Consider the following 21,594-nt stretch of genomic DNA (forward strand, 5'->3'; position numbering starts at 1 on the left):
CTACACAGAGAAACTCTGTCTCAAAAAAAACAAAAAACAAGAAAACAAACAAACAAACAAACAAAAAGCTATAGTCTTCATAAAGAAAAGTTTTAATTTCTTTGAGCATATTACAACTGAGAAAGAAGTTAAACATAACTACCAGACTAGGTTATCTTTTTTTCTTAAAGATTTATTTATTTATTATGTATATACAGTGTTGGGCCTACCTGCATGCTTGCAGGCCAGAAGAGGGCACCAGATCTCATTACGGATGGTTGTGAGCCACTATGTGGTTGCTGGGATTTGAACTCAGGACCTCTGGAAGAACAGCCAGTGCTCTTTAACTGCTAAGCCATCTCTCCAGCCCTAGATTATCTTTATTACTGAGTTAAGAAGGCTAGACATCTAAAATTTTTTTAAAGATTATGTTTTTAATTATATGTACATGTATATGTCTGTACGAGATTATTCACATGCGTGTAAGTGCCTGCAGAGGCCAGAAGAATCAGATCTTACTAAAGCTAGAGTTACAGATAGTTGTGAGCCACCTGATATGGGTGCTGGGAACCGAACTTGAGTCCCCAAAAGAAGAACACATGCCCTGACTTTTTAAATTTTTAACCATTTGTGGAAGTCTTTCCCCACAATAAGCATGCTAGTATCAGAGAAAGGTATTTTAATATGTACTACCTAACAAAATCACTAAGACACCAGAACTTGCAATCCTGTTCACAAGAACAAAACAGGGACTTGATCTTGCTCTCTGACCTACCACCTATATAAACACCCTTTGGAAAGTCTACCGTCCAGTCTTAAAACTGAAATAAGCAGTGAGGGAATTCAATCTAAAAAAGTAACATCTGACAGAGTTTCAGGTATTTTAATAATCTGTGAAAAGCAACGGAGAAATGTTTGCTTGCAATAGAAAGCCAGTATTATCTAGGTCACCTTCGGGGTTACAACTTCTGACCCTAAGGTAACATACAGTTCACCAACCTGTAGATAATTGATGGACAGGTGCTGTGGATATCGCTCTGTATAAATAAAATGCTGTTTGGCCAGTGGCCAGGCAGGAAGTATAGGTGGGACAAGAGAGAAGAGAATTCTGGGAGGTGGAAGGCTGGGGCGGAGAGACACTGCCAGCCATCGCCATGACAGAAAAGAGTAAGCCACGAGCCACATGGCAAAGTATAGATTAATAGAAATGGGTTAATTTAAGATAGAAGAAGTAGATAACAAGAAGCCTGCCACGGCCATACAGTTTGTAAACAATGTAAGTTTCTATATGTTTACTTGGTTGGGTCTGAGCGTCTATGGGCCTGGCAGGTGAGAGAGATTTATCCTGACTGTGGGCCAGGCAGGAAACTCTAACTACAGACAGGCACATAAATTTTCATATATAAACAACAAAGTTTGCCAAGGTTCAGTAAAAGTTCTAACTTCCATCCCCACTACTGAAGAAACTAGTCTGGTCTCCACTCACACATTATCTTTTCTTATTTTTTTGTTTTCCTTTGTTTTGAGATAGGGACTTACTATTATGTAGCTCCTGGTTGACCTGTTACTTAACATGAAGCCCATGAGGCTGGCCTCAAACTCACAGAAATCCTCTTCCATCAACCTCCCAATTGCTGGGATTACAGGTGTGTGCCATCACACTGGGCTCATTTTCAATATGCCTGCTCTATAAAAATATGTGTTCTTTGGATTTCTCTTTTGATTTAATTATATGACAAGTTTCCCTAATATGACCGAAAGTCTTTAATATCTCTTCATTTTATATTTGTATCATGAATAATGATTTTACCTTATTAAAGCTTTTTTTTTAAAGTACACACTTAAAAAAAAAAATACATTAAAATAAACCCCAAACTGGAACATCTCCTCCCCTCCCCCTTTACCCTTCATCCCATTATGGAGAAGCAGTGGACTTAAGTTCAGACTTAAGTGGAGAATTTCCAGCACTATCATTTTTTTTTATTCAGAAATCGGATTTAAAAATCTGTTTAGTGAGACAGGTGTGATGGCACACACCTTTAATCCCAGCACTCAGGAGGCAGAGGCAGGCGGATCTCTGTGAATTTGAGGCCAGCCTGGTTTACAGAGTGAGTTCCAGGACAGCTGGAGCTAAATAGTGAGACCACCTGTAGGGCCCTGGCCCCCATTTTGGGTAGCTGTTGCCTTGCTTGCTGACCTTGACCAAATGTCTTCCCTATGCTGATTCTCTGCCAGTTCCCACCCTCCTGAATGCTTAGAGGAAGTTCCTTATTTGTGTATCCTGCATATTGGGCGTTAACAGCTAGGATGCAAAAATGTAGAACATCAGTAGGGAATTTCTGCCCTCCCGGGGCTCTCCCATTGTGCTATAAGCCTGTATTTAAGGCCTCCTCCCTGCTTCAATAATTGTCATTCCGCATCCTGCTGGCACGAATGACCCACCATCTCTTGGCCATCTCTTGTCGGTTTTTTGATCCACAGCCCCTCGCTTGGACATGGTAAACAGGTGGTGGTAGACTGGGCGCTACCGCAACAACCACCCCCATCTCAAAAAAAAATATCTATTTATCAGGTGACTGTCCCCATTAAAAAAATTGAAAGGTTAAAAATAAAAAATACTACTGCCTTTGCACAGAGTTTCGTGCAAAGCACGAAATAGCATTAGAAGAAAATAAAGGCCAGCAAGATGGCTCAACAGGTAAAGGCATTTGCCAAGTAAACCTGGTGACCTGAATTCAATCCCTAGAGCCCACATAAAGGTATAAGGAGAGAACTGACTCCACAAGCTGTCCTCTGATTGACCTGTGTAATATCTCTCTCTCTCTCTCTCTCTCTCTCTCTCTCTCTCTCTCTCTCTCTCTCTCTCACACACACACACACACACACACACACACACTTTAATCACTGTAGAAGCTGGGCATGGTGGTTTACATCTATATCGCCAGCACTTGGGAAGCTAAGGCAGGAATGTTTTGAGTTCCAGTCCAGTCAATCGGGGCTGCAGGAGGAGTTCCAGGCCAGCCTCACCTACAGAATTAAGACCCTTCTAGAAAAACAAACAAACAAAAAGGCCTTAAGTAGTTTAATTTCTGTGCGTGAAGTTTTATTTTGTCACAGAGAGTAATAATAGAATATATTTTAATAAGCATATGCCCCTGTTTGGTAACAAATACATTACATCAATTTTTAACCTTCAACATCAAATAAATCAATCAGAAGGCGGCAAGTGCCCTTTAACCTACCAACAAAATAGAACCAAGTCAGCTAACTACTAAGCTTGCAGATCATAACCCACATGTTTCTGACAGCCAAATAGACTGCTAGGAAAGTATGTGAAAACACTTTCAAAATGGACTGAACAAAACAATCATAGGCTTTCTTCTACTCTGCCAAAAAACAAAACAAAGCCAGGCGGCGGCGGCGGTGGTGGTGGTGGTACACACGTTTAATCCCAGCACTTGGGAGGCTGAGGCAGGCGGATCTCTATGAGTTCCAGGCCAGCCTGAGCTACCAAGTGAATTCCAGGAAAAGGCACAAAGCTACACAGAGAAACCCTGTCTCGAAAAAACAAAAAACAAAATACTAGACAAAGACCAGGTCCACCATAGCATCTTTGCCCTAGACTTTTCTTCTAGAATTTGAAAACAAAATTTTGCCTCTCATGTTTTTAAACCTGGGAGCCATTAAGACTGAAACTTAATAAATAATTGATCTATTCCATTTTAGACCTATCTGCCAGATGCAGTTCAAAACAGTGACTACACACTTCAGAAAAAATGTCCAGAGAATACAGTCACTCCAGTTGCAAATATAAGGAGTTCTAAGACAAAGATTCACAGTGATACTCTATGTCTTTGTTGGGTTTTACTGCTTCGAAGAGGCACCATCACCAAGGCAACTCTTATAAAGAAAACATTTCACTGGGGTGGCTCGCTTGCAGTTTCAGAGGTTCAGTCCATTATCATCAGGACAGGGAGCACGGCAGCATGCAAGTAGACGTGCTGCTGGAGTAGCTGAGGGTCCTACACCTTGCAGAAAGTCGACTGAGACACTGGGCAGGATCCTGACCACGGGAAACCACACAGCCTGGCCCCAATTTCCCCCCTAGTGATACACTTCCTCCAACAAAGCCACACCTCCTAATGGTACTATTCCCTATGAGATTATGGGGGCCAATTGCATTCAAACTACCACACTCTGCCTTAAAAATAAATAGAAAGAAATTAAAGGGTGGGGGGTGTGGCTCAGCTGGCAAAATTACCTAGTATGCATGAAGCTTTGGGTTCAATCCTCGGCACCACATAAACTGGGTGTGGCTGGGGCATGCCTGTCATCTCAATACTCTGGAGGTGACAGCAGGAAGAATAGAAGTTAGGTTATATGCTCAGCTACAAATAGAATTGAGAACATCTCAAAAACAAAAATGAACTAAGCAGCAGACAGTGATATATGCAACCCCAGCACTCAGGCAGTGAGTTCAAGGCCATCCAGTGCTGCAGTGTAAGGAAGGACCCCTCTCAAAACTACAAAAAGAGTTAGGTGTGGGGATGGTACATGCCTGTAATTCCAGCACTTGTGAGACAGAAACAAGAGGATACAGAGTTCGAAGCCAGCCTTGACTGTGAATGAAGTTTAAGGCCAGCATGGACTACATGAAACCCTGTCTCAAAAGAGAAAGAAAGGGAGAGAAAGGAAATCAAGTAACAACAAAAAAGAAACAAGGAAAACCCTATAGAACTCTAAAGTTGTTAAAAACTACTATAGAGATCTGGCACCATCTATTTTGACATAATTTTTTTTCATGTTTACAAAAAGACAAGTTCAAGAACTTAACAATGTCATTCATACCAACCCAAACACTGGAAACACAAATGTTCCTCAAGTATAAAGGGAATAAACTGCAATGTACTTATACACTGTAATACTACACAGCAACAATAAGAAACGATAGACATAAAGAACTGGACAAAATGGCCACTCACAAAATAAGTACGCCTCCACTTAAAATTCTGAGAATCAGCATCGTCATCTAAAGTGAGAGGAATGTCCACCTGCAGCAGATGCTGACTGGGAGCGGAGGGACCTGAGGAGAGCCTGCGGGCGGGCTGGGCATCCTTTTTGTTGTGATCTAGGTAGTAAGGACAGTGTATGCATATATAAATTACTTACTGACCTGTACAATTGCGGTTTGCAGCCTTTGGGGCTGGGAAGATAGCTGGACTGGTGAAAACCGCTTGCTGCATCTTCAACCCCCAACACCCACATACAAGGCAAGGCTTGGCGGCGGCGGCGGCCACTTATAATCCTGGAGCTCACTGGCCAGCTAGCCTAACTTAATGGGCGAGCCCCAGGTCCCAGTGAGAGACCCTGTCTCCAACAACAAGGTGAATGGCTCCTGAGGAACAACACGCTAAGGGGTCCTCTGGCTTCCACATACACAGACTTCAAGCTCATGTGGTGACACATGCCCATAACTGAGGGAGTGGGTGATAGAAGAAAATGGTGAGTGCAAGGCCAACCTGGGCTACATGGCCAGACTGTCTCCCCGGGAAAAAAAGAAAAAGAAAAAGAAAAGAAAGAGAGAGAAAAGTACTGGGGAGGGGGAGGGAGGGGAAGAGAGGGGAGGGGAGGGGAAGGGAGGGGAGGGGAAGAGAAGGGAGGGGAGGGGAAGAGAAGGGAGGGGAGGGGAGGGAGGGGAGGGGAAGAGAGGGGAGGGGAGGAGAAGGGAGGGGAGGGGGAGGGAGGGGAGGGGAGGGGAGGGGAGGGGAAGAGGAGGGGAGGGGAGGGAGGAGAGGGGAGGGGAGAAGGAGGGGAGGGGGAGGGAGGGGAGGGAGGGCAAGGGAGGGAGGGAGGGAGGGGAGGGGAGGAGAAGGGAGGGGAAGGGAGGGGAGGGAGGGAGGGGAGGAAGGGAGGGAGGGGAAGGGAGGGGAGAGGAGGGGAGGAGAAGGGGAGAGAGGGGAAGGGAGGGGGAGAAGAAGGGGTTGGAGTTCAGGTTTCTAAAGGCCCTTCACGAAGGTAATTAAAATTCTGGGGACAGTACCAGGACAATGGCGCTCCGGCCTTGCCAGAGCTGTAGCGGCGCGCTGCCCGTGAGTCTATCCTGTTACTAACAGGCCCACCCTGTCCATTCTCAACCTTCTGCTCAAACACTAGCTCCTCTCTGGCTCCAGTGAAAACTAACCGGACTTCAGCATTCTAAGCATTCCTTCGCCCTCAGTTCCTCCAGCAACCTGTTCTAGCTCTACCATGTCCCTCCTGAGGCTGCCTCAAGGAACCAAATTCACTAGGCTCCTTTTATCCTCTGGTGTCTGTTGGGGATCACCGACTTCAGTGGAAAAAGCAGAGGGTGGGAAAATAGTTTGTTTCCCTGGGTCCTGGCCAGGCCTCCCAGTGGCTACAACCCTAAGGATACCTGGTGTTCCCCTTCAGCTCTACTCCCCAGGTTCTAAAAATAAATACGCCTGGCCTAGGCTATCTTCTCCGGCCTAAGAGACAAAGGCTCTCTATCTGCCAGCGCCAGGATGTCCCAAAGCACTCCCTGCTGTTTTTGTTAGCTATGATTTGGGCCTTTGTTTTGTTTGGTAGACACTGTCTCACCGGTGGTCTAGTTTTTGCCTGGAGCTCAGTGTTTGACTCAGTCTGGTCTCCAACAAAGGATTCTCTTGCCCCTGGAGTTTGAAAGGACAGGTGGGATATCTATTCTTGGTTGTCAACCTGACTACATCTAGAACTAACTAAACCCAGGCACCTGGGCACACCTGTGAGGGATTTTTCTTGAACAAATAAATCATGTGGGGTCGGGAGACCCACCCTAAATCTGGGCCACACCTTCTCATGGTAGCCTTTATAAAGGACACGGAAGCAAGAAGCTTTTGCTATACATACACTTGCTTGCCCTCATTCCCACTGGCAAGTTCATACATCCTGCCCCTGAGGCACTCCTTCACTGGTATTAGAACCTATTTCTTTGGGACTCCAAGGTATACCGAAGACCAGCTGAGACACCCAGCCTCATGGGCTGAACGACTATTGGATTCTTGGACTTTTTGTCAGGACAGCCATTGTTGGACTAGCTGGGTCGCAGCCTGTAAGGATCTCTAACAAATCTCAGATAGATAGATAGATAGATAGATAGATAGATAGACAGACAGACAGACAGGTGGGAGGATGTGAGGGAGGGAGGGAGGTGGACGGACAGACGGATGACGGACTGACAGACAGACATAGAGATTCATTCTATCAGTTCTGTTCCTCTACAGAACCCTGACTAACATGTACCACTACTCATGACTCCCCTCTAGTTTTCTTTAAGCCTGCCCTGCCTTGGTGAGCAGTCCCTAAAACATATAAAACACACAGCTGGAATATGCCAGATGACTGATAAAGCCATACCACTCTGGCCTTCACTATTCCATTTACTGCATGTGTTTATACATGAAAACTGATTCACTACAAATCAATTCTCCATGGAAAATGCTGGTTCTCAATTCTGCCACCTATGTGTACAAATGCATGTAATATTAGAGTAATGTTTATTAATTCAAAAGGTGAATGTTACTTAAAATTACTAGCACACAGAATGCAAAGTTAAGCCAAATATGGGATTTATAGCTTACCTACAATTCCCCTTTCCTTTAGACTAAAGATTGGGGAGATTGTTACAGTTCTGCTTCACCCTAAGACTGGAACAGTGTCAAATACAGTATCCACCCTACAATTACCTCTGGGGTGCCCACACAATTTTAAATGTCCTGTCAGTCAAATGAAATTTCCCGTTCTTCCAATTAATCCTACAATCAAGAAACCAGGCTCAAATAATAGAAAACAACTTTCAGTGTCAATCTCAATTTATTCTTAAATTCCATTTGAGATGCAGAAAGAAAGTATCTCTGAAAAACGGGAGTCAAAAGTCAGGGCTGTTAAGAGCACTGGTTGACTGTCCAGAAAATCCGGGTTCGATTACCAGTACCCACATGGTGGCTCACAACTGTAACTCCAGTTATAGGAGATCTGATGCCTTCTTCTGGCCTCTCTGACACTGTACATACAAAGTGCATACACATATTACAAACAAAACATCCATATACATAAAATAAAAAATACAAGATATTTAAAATAATTTTTTTGTTTGTTTTTTGAAACAGGGTTTCTCTGTGTAGTTTTGCGCCTTTCCTGGAACTCACTCTGTAGACCAGGCTGGCCTCGAACTCACAGAGATCCGCCTGCCTCTGCCTCCTGAGTGCTGGGATTAAAGGAGTGTGCCACCACTGCCCGGCTAAAATAATTTTTAAGAGTCAAAGATCATGGATCAAGTTCAAAGACCTGGAAAGATTTGTTTTGTTTTGTTTTAAACATGATGATTTGACAGATCACTGTGGTGCTCTTGTGCTCTCTTCGGACCAGACAATCAATCAATCAATCAATCAATCAAAAAAAAAAAAAAAATCGGTATTTCACCTGCATGTATGTCTGGTTCAGAAGAAGCCAGAAGACACTGAATCCCCCAGAACTGGAATTATAGTTGTTAGTCACCATGTGGGAATCAAACCTGGGTCTTCTAAAGGAATAGCCAGCGCTCTTGACCACTGAAGTCATCTCTCCACGCCCAAGATTTTATTTTTGAACCAAAAATAAAAACTGAAGGAGGCCTGGTTTCAAAGGGTGCTGCAAAAATGTTGACTAGGAAGGCATTAATTTCTTCAGGCTGTTGCTATCCTGCAGAAAGGAACACTATAGATTCATTCAGGTATATCCCAAGATAACAAGGCTTGAGCCATGGACAAAACAGCTTAAGTAACAGTACAAGAGGCTGTTACCCGGCTTTATAAAGTAAAATTTCCTTTTAAAACTCTTAAGTATTTGACACTTACAAAGTGATACCATTATGTGGAAGTGGAACTGAAAAGAATAGGGATGGAGGAAATGTTGCCCCAGTGAAAAGAGGCTGCTACAAAATTGCCTAACTTGAATTCCCTCTTGAGATGGTCTCTGTAGAGGAACATGCTCATTTATTCTCCCTAAGACATAGATGGAAAGTGGTTACATCCCATGACATGTCACATGTGACTAAATGGAAAAAGGGCAGGTAAACCACCCTCACCAGACAGACAGAGCTGAAATCAGGAACACATGGAGCTCAAGCTCCTTGACGATATGCGGACTATCTAGGTGGTCTTCACAGTTTCTCTCCAGCACACAGTTCACACAGTGGCTTTCTGGCCTGTCACTCAACACCCCCTTTACAGTAATTACTTTGACATCATACTTATAGGCACAAAGGGCAAAACTACAATGTCGTAACTGCTATCTAAAGGAAAGCAAACAAGGTTTTATAATACATCAGGGACCGTCAGGAAAGATACTAAGGAGGCAAGAATCTTCTCCCCACATGCACTTCCAACATGCCCCCCCAAAATAATTCCAATTTCTGGTCTCCTCAAACCTCTGCTGTCAGCCACAATGATCAGCAAACCTCTACCTCTCAGAAATGTGTTCCAAAGGCAGTTTTATAAGGGTGAGAGGGAGGGTCTTCTGAAATCACTTCACTGGAGGTAAAAGAACTCCACTACTTAACTACTGTGGAAGTCAGTGGAGGTTGAGTTTTCATTTATTAAAGAAGAAGGGTGGTAGAATGTTTCTCAGAGGTTTTGGTAAAAATTTAATAAGCATATAGACTATCTCTTTCTGTATATAATATTCCTTTTTTTAAAAAAATTATGTATTTGTATTTTATATGTATTGGTGTTTTGCCTACATGTATGTTTGTGTGAGGGTGTCAGATCCCCCAGAACTAGAGTTACAGTTGTGAGCTGCCATGTTGGTGCTGGGATTTGAACCCAGGTCCTCTGGAAGAGCAGCCAGTGCTCTTAACCACTGAGCCATCTTTCCAACCCCTCTAATACATTCTTGATGTGAGTTCTCTATTATTCCTTATTCCAGAATCTACTTTATACTGATTTCCTACCTACTGTTAATCTTATTCTGCTAGCATAAAGGATGACTATTTGGATTCATGCACAATATTAAGCTTACCATATGACTTTTAAGGTTATTTTTAATCAGGGCCTGGAGAGCAGGAGGATTCTAAGTTCAAAGTCTGACTGAAATATTTAGTAAGATCCTGTTTCAAAACAACAACAACAAAAAAAAACCTTAAAGAGGTTTAAGTAGAGCACTTGCCTAGCATGTAAGACCCTGAAGCCATATCACTCACTCACACACACACACACACACACATACTCTCTCTCTCTCTCTCTCTCTCTCTCTTTTTGAGATTCTGAGACATTTTCTTGTACTGAGGTTGGTTTTTTTTTTTTTCTTTCACTTTCTTAGGTCCTTTCTTCCCAGTTGGAGTATCAGTTTCATATATCATAAAAAGAAGATGGGCGGTGGTGGCACACACTTTTAATCCCAGCACTCGGGAGTCAGAGGCAGGTGGATCTCTGTGAGTTCAAGGCTAGCCTGGACTCTATAGTGAGTTCCAGGAAAGGTGCAAAGCTACACAGAGAAACCCTGTCTTGGGGAAAAAAGAAAGAAAGAGAACCTTGAACTCAGATCATAATAAAAATGTAGTATCCCACCGAAAACTTTGATCTGTTTTCTTTTTTAACCATTTAGCCCCAGGCAACAATACACTACAGTCAGGAAAGAGATGACAACTTTTCTAGTGAAAGCCTTTTATGCAATCTCTATGTTATCTTCAGAAAATGTGTCAAGATCATTCATATCTATCCTTACTGCAATAAGCAGAACAAAATCCCCATTATAGAGTACCAGGAAGTCATCAATGGGTATGAGGACAGCTAAAGAAATAACTCAGAACAAAAAGAATTCCAAATGTACCACATATACACAAGTCCTGCTCAGGTGTACAAGTTCATTAACCTCCCCTCACCCCCAAATAAGCACAAATCCTGACATGAAGAAATATTCTACTTCTGTAGGGGAATTCATCATTTACATACACATCCAGATGTATCAGAGGAAAGAAAAGAAACTGCGCATTAACCATCCAATATGCCAACAGCAATTGTCTCTTGGTAATAACTGTTGCAAGAAGGAGGTGAAGGGGAATGGAGAGACTAGATTCCTTTTATTTAGTTTCCAACGTTTCTAAACATAATTCTCTTGTAACAAAAACTTGAAGGTAATAAGCCTACGTATTACCTACTGAAAACTCATGAAATGTGGGACAAGAACCTACTTTAGATGAACTTTTCATTAGGTTCTGAAGACAAAGCAAGCATTCCCGTCTCTCATCTGAACTACACAAAGTTCAAGGCCAGCTCCAGCTACATAAGGAGTTCACAGACAACCTTGTCTATTTAGTGATGATAAACTGTCTCAAAAAGCCCCCCCCCCCATGATGGTGCATTTAGGAGGCTGAGGGAAGCCGGCTGGTTCAAGGCCATCCTAGGCTACATTGAGAGATTCTGCCTCAAAAACAAACAAAACAAGCTAGGCTTGTGGTTGCTCCTTTGTTTGATCCCAGCACTCGGGAGGCAGAGACAGGCAAATCTCTTGGAATTCCAGGCCAGCCTGCTCTACATAGTAAGGTCCAGCCCTGCCAGGACTACATAGGAGAGACCCTGTCTCCAAAAACCAACCAAGCAAAACCTAAAACAACAAAAACCAGCACTAGGAGGTAAAGGGAAGAAAATCACTAAAAGTTCAAGGCTAAGCTGTATATGCTGAGTTCCAGGCCACCCAGTCAGACAGTTATTTCAGAAACAAAACAAAAACTATTGCTCTTGTGGTGACAGCGGGAAGAGCTGAAAGCCATCTGCAAGGACTCTGTAAAGGATTCCCCAAGACTTTGTAAGTTCTACATATGCTGTATTCATTCTGATCACTAACTCCAGGTTTTTAAAAAAGTGGCAAACATCAGAGGTGAAATCACCACATGACTCAGATCCTTCAGACTAAGAGTTAGGGGACGAGGGTCTCCTAGGTCGTCGGACTCACCAACTTCAGAAGGTCGGTACTAGGCATCTTCCTCTGCAGGAGGAGTCTTCTCCGGACTCCGCTTTCTCAGCGTCTGAAAAGGGGAAACACATCTGTTTACTCCAAGACTGGAAGGCGTCGGCACACTGCTGCAACAGCTGCCTGGCTAGCTCCTGGGCTAAAGGCTCCAGATTTCACAGCCCGGCTTATCAACAACACTCTAACTCCGGCCGAACCAGAACATCAGACTCCAGAAGAACCCAGCCCAGGAGTCCACGAGGGGGGACACGCCCCTTCCCAGGCTGGGACACGAGACAGCTCTCGGTCCCCGGCCCCCCACAGCCCCACGGCCAAGGCAAACCCCGGGCTGCTGCAGCCCGCTCTGCCACCCCGCCCAGCCTCAGCCCGAGCTCGGCGCCCCGACTCTCCGCGCCGATGCTCAGCCGGGGCCTCAAACTCCCCGCCCCGATCCCCTCGGCCCAGCTCCCCATCAGCTCGGCAGCCCCTCAGCCCCGCTCCTCTCCCCGCAGCTCGCCCCTACTCCTCTAGGCTTGCACCCCATCCCCCCCCCAGCTCACCCCTGCTCCTCTAAGCTTGGCCCCCTCCCCTCCCCTCCCCTCCCCTCAGCCCGCAGCCCCCTCCGGCCCACCGCAGCGGCTCCACCTCCTCAGGCCGAGGATCCGCGCTTGCTTCCCCGCAGAGGCTCAGCCTCGCAGCCGCACGCCTCCCGCGCCTCCGCTCTGCAAGCCACTGACCCGCGCCGGCCGCTGGACCCGCGCGTTCCCTCTTCCGCTGCCGGCGCAGAGATTGGAGTTGTGCCTCCGCCGGCCCCGCCCCTCCCGGAAATGGCCTTGGGGTACCCACCCGCCCTAGGGAGCCCCGGGCGTGCGCGGCCACGCGGCTACCGGGCGCGCGCACGTCCCCGACGCTGCGCGGAGCTGGTCCCCCACCCCCCACCCCAGCCCGCACTCCGCCCTACGGCGCGTGCGCGCCGCCTGCTGGCCGGGTAAGGGCTGCGGCTCCGGGTCTCGCCTAGAGCTGATGGCTGGCCGTGTTGAATGAGTTCGAACCAACGTCTCCTCCAGGCTGCCCTTTTATTTATTTGTCTTACATTGTTTTGCAGGATTTTACTGAGTTCCCTAGGCTGGCCTTGAGCTCTTTCTGTAGGGCAGGCAAGGCTTGGATCTAGGTATCCTCCTGCCTCCGCACAGCCTCCCAAGCAGCTAGGATGACAACTCTCTACCAAGTCTTGGTTTTGAGACAAGTTCTGATGTAGGCCATGCTGGCCTCAAGCTGGTCATGTATCTGAGGGTAACTTTGAACTCTCAATCTTCCTGCCTCCACCTCCCAAATGTTGAGAGTACAGACATGGGACACTATGCTCAGCCGTTTGGGGGGGATGATTAGCGTTTATTTTGTTTGAGACAGGGGTCTCACTCTGTTGTGAAAGCTATAACCTGGCCTGGAACTTGAGTCAATCCTTCTGCCTCAGGCTGTACAGTCATTTTAGGCATGAAAAGTTGGTTGTTTAAAAGGGTAGCTTGAAGGGACTGGTAAAAGAGAGCTCAGTGAGTTTGGGTCCCAACACCCACATAAGATGGCTCCCAAGTGCCTATAACTCCAGGTCCACAGGGTCTGACAGTCTCTTCTGGCCTCTGAGAGCATACATACACATTTAGCAAACAATCAAACACACACACACACACACACACACACACACACACACACACAAAGCAACTTGAACCTGGTGTGACAGTTAACTCCTGTAATTCCAACATTCAAGAGGCTTGAGCAAGGACCATTTCTTCAAAGTAAGACTCCCACTGCCCCACCTCACTCCAGCCCCCACATACCGGACACAGCTAGTCACTTCCAGCCAGTGTTGGCCTGCAGACAAGACAGATCTAAGCAACCACCTGACCTGGGTCTAAGGAAGGGCTTTAGGATTTTACTGAGTGTCTTAGTGTTACTAATTGCTGTGATGAAACACCATGACCAAAGAACCGTGGGGCAGAAAAGGGTTAATGTGGCTTAAATTTCTCCAGCACTGTTCACCATCAAAGGAAGTCAGGACAGGAACTCAAGTAGGGCAGAGCCTGGAAGCAGGAGCTGATAGAGGCCACGGAGGAGCGCTACTTACTGGCTTGTTCGGTTTGCTTTCTTATAGAACCCGGGACAACCAGCCCAGGGATGGCACCATCCTCCATGGACTGGGCCCTCCCCCCATTAATCACTACTTAAGAAAATGCCTGTAGCCCAGATCTGATCTCATGGAGGTACTCCCTTTCTTTCTTCCTTTCTTGTTTTCTGAAACAGGGTTTCTCTGTGTATCCCTGGCCTGGAACTTGCTCTGTAGACAAGTCTGGCCTCGAACTCACAGAAATCCACCTGCCTCTGCCTCCTAAATGCTGGGATTAAAAGGCATGGGCTGCCACCACCCAGCCTTGAGGCATTTTCTTAATTAAGAATCCCTCTTCTCAGGTGGTTAGCTCGTGTCAAGGTGACTTAAAACTATCCAGCATGCGGGGTAGTGGTGGCGCACACCTGTAATCCCAGCACTTGGGAGGCAGAGGCAGGCGGATCTCTGTGAGTTCCAGGCCAGCCTGGTCTACAGAGCGAGATCCAGGACAGCCTCCAAAGCTACAGAGAAACCTTGTCTTGACAAACACAACAAAACAAAACAGAACAAAAAACTATCCAGCACACTGAGTAAGCAAGGGATTGGCCCATTGTCTCTTTTCTGTGTTAGATACCCAATTTCATCCCCTTATGAATGGTGATACTTTTTGTTGTTATTTTTGAGTTTTGTTTTGTTTTGTTTTTGAGACAGGGTCTCTTTGTCCTGGAACTCACTCTGTAGAACAGGCTGACCTCGAGATCTGCCTGCCTCTGCCTCCTGAGTGCTGGGATTAAAGGAGTGTGCCACCACTGCCCGAGTGAACGGTGATATTTAAATGAGATTGTCATTAGCAGTGCCATCCTTATCTCCATCTGGTGTGTCTAGGATGGAACACTTTGCCCCTTCTGCACCCCATGGTAGCACCTCCCAGTCTCCCTCTCATGGCAGTTAAGACCCTGAAGAAGTCTGGTAAGCTGTGTGGATCTTTCCTCACCCTTCCACAACCGAAAGTCCCAGGCATCTCCCTCTACCATCCAGATCCCCTGGGTCAGCCTCCGATGCCCACATACCCTTGCCACTCCTTAGTGTTTTCTCAGGGCTGTAAGATCGAATGATGTCGGTACCCCTTCCAATGCCTGTTTTCAAGAGATGCTTCAGGCTGGCCATGCATCCTCCCCATCCCCTGGTTGGTTCGTTTGTTGTTTTTTACTTCTCCAGGTCAGAGGTACTGCACCCCACCCCAAGCCGTCGCCGTAACTGCCATCTGTACGTGTAGAACTATTTAGTACTTCAGAATAGCCCCTCTGTGTGTGCCCATGTGTGTGGCTGTGCATACCAGGCATGAGTACAGAGGCCTGGGGATAGTGTGTGGACAATTGAGACCCTGTGGTCCACCTGTTTGAGCCCCCTACCGCCACCCCAACATTAGCGAGCATGGCTCTATGCCCAGCCTTTTGCATGGTGCTGGAGATTTAACTGAAGTTTCTCATGCTTGCACCTGCTAGGCAATCTCCCTAGCCCTCATCCTTGAATCTAGAATTCATGTTTCCAGGTGACCAGAGGGCAATGTCTGGTTCCCCACCCCCCCCCCCCACCCCCAGGCATCTGATTCTTCACAGAAGTACAAACCAAGTCAACCATTTTGACTGATCTTTTCTTTCGGCAAGAACTATGCTAAGCGTCTCCGTGTGCACGCTCACTTTCTGTCCTGGCTTGTCCAGATCCCTCGACTTCCAACCCCTCCCTGGCGACTGGCAAACAAGGGCACAGAGACCAGAAAAGCTGATGTCTTCTAAAGACACATGAGGGGAAAATGGAGTTTGGCTGCCAAGCCAAGGCTTCAGGCTTCAAATGTACCAGGGGGAGACTTGTTGGCTATTCGTATTCATTAATTAGAAACAAGGAGTGAGAAGGGGCTTTCAGCTATTTGTCTGGTGGACTCCGGAGAACACACACAGCACACACTGGGGCTGGAGAGGATGCAGCTCCTGGCAGTTCTCAGCAGAGTCGAGACTGCACAGGTCTGGGCTTGCAGGCTTGCACCTGCACAGTCCCTGCCGGTCCCTAATGTGGCTTGCCCACCCCCCACCCCCACCCGTGTTGGGGGGGGGGGATGGAAGAAAGACTAATCAGAAACTAAAGCTCTGGGACCCTCCTCCTCCCACCCAGTCCTTCAATCTGTAAATAGCATTTGGAAAGAGCTCAGCTGGCTGGTGAGAGGGAGAGGTAAGGCTGCCCAAATTGTCACTTCCCAAGAACAGCTTTGGCATCATCCGGGAACGTGTTAGAAACTCGGGGTTTTAGAGCCCCCCAATCAGTACCTACACTGTAGCAAGTTCCCCAGGTGGTCTGTACATAACAAGATCTGAGGAGAACAAACTCATCCTGCCCACCCCTCACCCTGCTTGCAGAGATAACTGGTGTTCTTATTATGATGCACTTGTTTGCAATTGTTTATGGAGTTCGATGTGTGTGAAGGGGGAACTAAAGTCCCCAAACTGTCCTTTGATACCCTTGGCGCCTCCCTAGATAACAGGAGACTGAGAGGGACTAAATGCAGCTAGGAACCAGTGAGCACATCTTCCTGGTGCCGAGAATTTGGGGAAGAAAGAGGCCACTCTGGGATTTTTCCCTATGGCATTCTTCAGTTTAGGCTGGGAGGATCTCATGGCAGAGCCTGCACCTACCAATTGGGAAAAGCACTCACACCAGCACATCTGGTTCTGCTTAAAATGTTAGCCACCCATGGCCTAGTAAGAGATATCTCCGCCATACATAGGCACATGTCCCCTCCCCCACACACTACTTCCTCTTCTTTTTCTCCTCCTCCACCTCCTCCTCATCCTTTTTTCCTCTTTTTGTTGTTTCAAGACAGGGTCTCTGTGTAGCTCGGGCTGTCCTGGAATTTGCTCTGTAGACCAAGCTGGCCTTGAACTCACAGAGATCCACCTACCTCTGCTTCTTGACTGCTGAGACCACCGTGCAGTACACTTTCTTCCTGATAGGGTCTCACTGTGTAGCCCTGGATGGTCTGGGATTTGCTATGTAGTAACCAGGCTGGTTTCAAACTTCTCTTCCAAGTGCTGGGATTAAAAGCAAATACTACTACATTGGGTCCTGACTTCTATTCCTAATACTCCTTGCTCAGCTGGGGAGCTTTTGGGGTGTGTGTGTGTGTGTGTGTGTGTGTGTGTGTGTGAGAGAGAGAGAGAGAGAGAGAGAGAGAGAGAGAGAGAGAGAGAGAGTTAGTTGTGGCTTCTGAGACCCTGCTGAAAAGAATCTGGGAAGGTAAAAATACCTTGACAGCAGGTAGATAAACAGGAGAAAAAGCGCACTGTTCCAGCACCCACATGACAACTCACCACTGAAATGTTTCTGTATTCTGCCAATGCAATAAATCAGATCAGACTAAGTTTTAATCTGAGCAAAGCATTCCTGGGTGGTCTCAGGGGAAACCATAAGGCAAGTCTATGGGCTGGACCTTAAATACCCTGTAGAGGTAGTCTTGAGGAGCTCCGGGGGAGGAGCTACCCCCTGGTGTGCCTTCTGGGGTGGGGTGGGGGTGGGGTCTGGAATGGGGGTGTGGCAGAGCGGAGCTTCCCTAAACCATCAGCTGAAACTCCAGTTCCAGGGAATCAGATGCTCTGTTCCGGCTTCGGCAGGCACTGCACACACGTGGTGTACAGACAGACAGGTGGGCTTTCTCTGCAGCATCCTGGAAATGAGAAAACGTGTGAGTACAATGACAGAAGGGGTTCCTTTGGAGCTCAGTGACGGAACCCAGCCCCTCCTGATGAAGACCTGTGCATCATTCATTCTGCCAGAACATTCTAAGGCACAGAATCCAAATTTGAGCTTCACTTAACATATGAAAAGCAGTGCTTTGTTCCTGTTCATTATTGTTGTTTTTGTTGATTTTTTTTTTAAACAGTCTATAATGTGCACTTCAGACTGGCTTGGAACTTATTATGTAGCCAAGATGGGCCTCAAACTTGTGAGCCTCCTGCCTCAACCTCACATAGTAACTGAGTCACCAAGACACCACCTCTGTCTGGCCGGCATGTGTGGCTCTCCCCTTCGTGACCATAGTGTGTTATTGGTTCTGTGACAATCCTCCTGTGGCTTTTATTGCTTTGAACTAAAGAACCAAGGCACTTCTGATCTCCTGCTCCCGCCTCAAACCCTCCTTCTCTTCAGAAGTACAGGGAGGGGCTTTCTCTGAAGGTTCCTTATCTTCCTGGAGATCCAAGGAAAGCCTCAACTGTCACATGCTTCTCTGTCCCCAGCAACCTCAGCACCCAGGGCAGATTACCAGGAGCAGGAAGAGACTGGAGGTCACAGACTTTGTCACCTGTTCTAATGGCCGCCCCAGGCAACTTTTATTACCTGAGGGACCTTTTATGTGCTTCTCAAAACAGCCTTCATTGACTGCATTCCCTCACTTCTGCCTTAACAAGCATTGCCCCGTGGTCTTCAGCAGACACTTCCATTCCTCTCTGTAGCTCAGGATGCTAGGCCAATGCCAATCATCTAGATCCCTTCAAGGCTTATATTTGTGGGGCTTCTGCTTGGAATCCCATGGTATAATCATATGACTTCTCTCCTGTTCATCTGCCTACCATCAACTTATTTCATAGATAAACCATTGAACCTTCAGGTTAAAACACGACCGTTTCCTCCGAGGTTTGTAGGAAGTTGATATGGAGGGGCTGGTGAGATGGCTCAGCGGTTAAGGGTGCCCACTGCCAGAGTTCAATACTTGGGACACACATAAGTGGAAGGGGAGAACTTATTCCTGGAAGTTGTCCCCAGGACTCCACCCACACATCATGGCATGCAGCTTCCCCCGAAAAAATGTATCAATAAGCATAAAACATTTTAAAAGTGATTTGGGGATGGTAAAAGGGAGTTAGAAAGATGAAAGTATCGGGTCTGATAGGGCTGGGGACTTACTAATCTGTGAGGAGCAAAACCTGTAGCTTGGTATTCAGACAAGCCTCACAAGGCCCAGAGAGAGGCTGGTGGGAGGGACCGATCAGCTTGCCAAGATGAGGCCCTTAAGGAATGGAGGTCAGCCCTAACTGTACGGAGCTTAGCTCATCCTAGAACTCTGACAGGGACCTGGCTGTGGCAGAAGCAGGTGGAGTGACAATGTGTAAATGTCACCTGGAGAGACAGGCCCAGTGTGGGTGCTGGGCACAGCTGTAAATAACAATAGCCCCAAGAGCGATATTACAGACACACATTTGAGAGTTAGAACAACTGGCCTGCACCTTACTCCAGCGGACCTATCCGACAACCCCTGCATTGCTGAGAGGAGACGAACTCAATGCTTTCCAAAGACGCCATGGAATCAGACATGATGCTACACATATGTGACTCCAGCACTCTGGAGTGGGAGGCAGGAGGATCAAGAATTTAAGGCCACCCTCAGCTACATATAGAATTTAAGACCAGCCTGGACAACATGCGACCGTATCTACAAAAGCAAAAAAGACACACACACACCCTTGGGAATATAGCTCAGTTGGTAGAATACTTGTTTAACATGCACAAAAGCCTTGGGTGGGATCCTTCGACTGCATAACCGAACTTGGTGTCAAACACCTATAATGCTAGCACTTGGGAGGTGGAAGTAGGGAGTAGGACCAGTTCAAGGTCAAACCTAGTGAGTTTGAAGCCAGCTTGGGATATATGAGACCCTGTGGTGATATACTGTGTACCCTAATAAACTTGTCTGGGGATCAGAGGAAAGAGCCAGCCACTAGATTAGACATAGAGGTCAGGCAGGGGTGGCACACACCCTTAGAGATCCTATCACTCGGGAGGCAGAGATCTGTCTGGATCTCTGTGAGTTCAAGGCCACACTGGAAACAGAGCCATGTGCAGTGGTGGACACATCTTTAATTCCAGTACTGGGAAGCACACAGGCCTTTAATCCCAGGAAGTGACGGCAGGCCGGAGAAAGGTAGATAAGGCGGGAGGAAACAGGAACTAAAGCAGTTCAGCTGAGACCCTTTCGTGAGGACTCAGAGGCTTTCTAAAGGCTGAGGATTCGTGGAGTTGGTGAGGTGAGGTTGGCTGTGGCTTGCTCCGCTTCTCTGATCTTTCACCTGATATCTGGCTCTGGTTTTTTTATTGAAAGAACATTTAACATTCGAACAAGACCCTGTCTGGAAAACAGTGGAGACAGATGAATAGCATAGATTCTTCAAGCACAACCTTCTCATTTGGCTTCTGACATCCACATACCTTCAGTGTTTTTTGTTTTTTTTTTTAATTGCATCTCCCTCTCTCTCTCTCTCTCTCTCTCTCTCTCTCTCTCTCTCTCTCTCTGTGTGTGTGTGTGTGTGTGTGTGTGTGTGTGTGTGTGTGTGTGTTCAGAGAAGAAATTGTGAAGTCAGTTCTCTCTTTCCACCAAGTGGATTTCAGGGATGGAACTCAGGACATTAGGCTTGGCAGCAAGAAAGGTCTTTCCTTTCTGAGCCATCTCACTGGATCCCGCTCTACAACATTTTCACATACAAAGAAGCTGGACAGAGTCTAAGGAAGGCACTTCCCCTTTCGTCTCAAAGAACAGTGAACCCATTGGCAACAAACACTGCACCCACCCCTCACATCCACCTGGCTGGCTGGCCGACCATGAGGAAAAAGGAGGAGGCTGGGTAAGAGCACAGACATCCGAAGTGAGATCTAAGTTATTTAAACTGTGTGTTAGGCCACGACATGCAGTTTAACCTGAATGTCTTTTATTGTTCAAATTATAAGTCTTAAAAATCTCTGTATTGGGGGAGGGGGGGGGGGAGGGGCTGGCTGACGACCTCATGGTGTGTCTGGAGGACAGCTCATCTGTCTTCAAAGTTGTTTTCCTGCAGGTCTCACTGGCTTCCTTCTGCCCAAGGAAGTTCCTATTTGTTTGGCTTTTGATAAAGGCACTGTTTTTAATGTTTTGTTCACGGTCGGCATCTTTGGGAAGGGTGTGACCTCCTTGGAAAATCGGCCTTTGTGATGGCCTGCTTGGTCACAGTGACTTTGGGGATTGGCACCTAAGACATGACCCTAGAGAGAACAGGGGCCACTCAAGTGTAGTGATGAACTTTTCTCTGCTTCTTGTCACATGGCAATGACCAGGTACTTGCTTTGTTCTCTAGGCACCCCCCTCTAGGCCCCCCCACCCCCCCCCCCAGCTATCCATCTGCTTTGCCATTGGCTAATCTTGTCGGTGGCTCCAAAGGTGGCAATGAACCAGCCTGCTGCTGGAGCTGTATGCCTGCTTCTGTCTGGGTGTGATGGGCTTATGAACTTTTTTTTTTTTTTTAATGATTTCTCTATGTATTCCCAGCTGTCTTAGAACTCACTATGTAGACGAGGCTAGCTTTGAACTCACAGAGTTCTGCTTGCCTCCCCAGTGCTGGATTAAAGGCATGTGCCACCATGCCTAGCTGCTTATGAACTTTGTTGGATTCTGTGGGTTACTTTCTTGATTTGTTCAAGGTTCATATTTGGGGGGCTCCTGCTTGGAATCCCATGATACAATCAAGTGGCTTTTCTCG

At 46.8% G+C, this 21,594-nt stretch overlaps 2 protein-coding genes across 5 annotated transcripts in view; one reads left to right on the plus strand and one right to left on the minus strand.

Moving 5' to 3' along the window:
* Window positions 1–12,781, minus strand: part of Sgpl1 (sphingosine-1-phosphate lyase 1) — a 54,290-nt gene extending 41,509 nt beyond the window's left edge. Inside the window, exons 1-2 of one of the 4 annotated variants that reach the window (XM_036168136.1) lie at window positions 12,586–12,781; window positions 11,944–12,016 (exon numbers count right to left, since the gene is read on the minus strand). In XM_036168136.1, coding sequence (XP_036024029.1) covers window positions 11,944–11,970 — 27 coding nt within the window. In that variant the 5' untranslated portion in view covers window positions 11,971–12,016; window positions 12,586–12,781. Of the gene's footprint in view, window positions 1–11,943; window positions 12,017–12,571 lie in introns of all 4 variants that reach the window. The other 3 variants (XM_036168135.1, XM_036168133.1, XM_036168134.1) reach the window with 3 other exon arrangements.
* Window positions 12,358–21,594, plus strand: part of Tbata (thymus, brain and testes associated) — a 22,385-nt gene continuing 13,148 nt past the window's right edge. The window contains exons 1-2 of the mRNA XM_036167159.1: window positions 12,358–12,451; window positions 12,550–12,928. Coding sequence (XP_036023052.1) covers window positions 12,358–12,451; window positions 12,550–12,928 — 473 coding nt within the window. The remainder of the gene's footprint in view (window positions 12,452–12,549; window positions 12,929–21,594) is intronic.

The sequence above is a fragment of the Onychomys torridus genome, chromosome 18 (genome assembly GCF_903995425.1).
Source record: "Onychomys torridus chromosome 18, mOncTor1.1, whole genome shotgun sequence".
In the NCBI taxonomy this organism is placed as follows: Eukaryota; Metazoa; Chordata; class Mammalia; order Rodentia; family Cricetidae; genus Onychomys; species Onychomys torridus.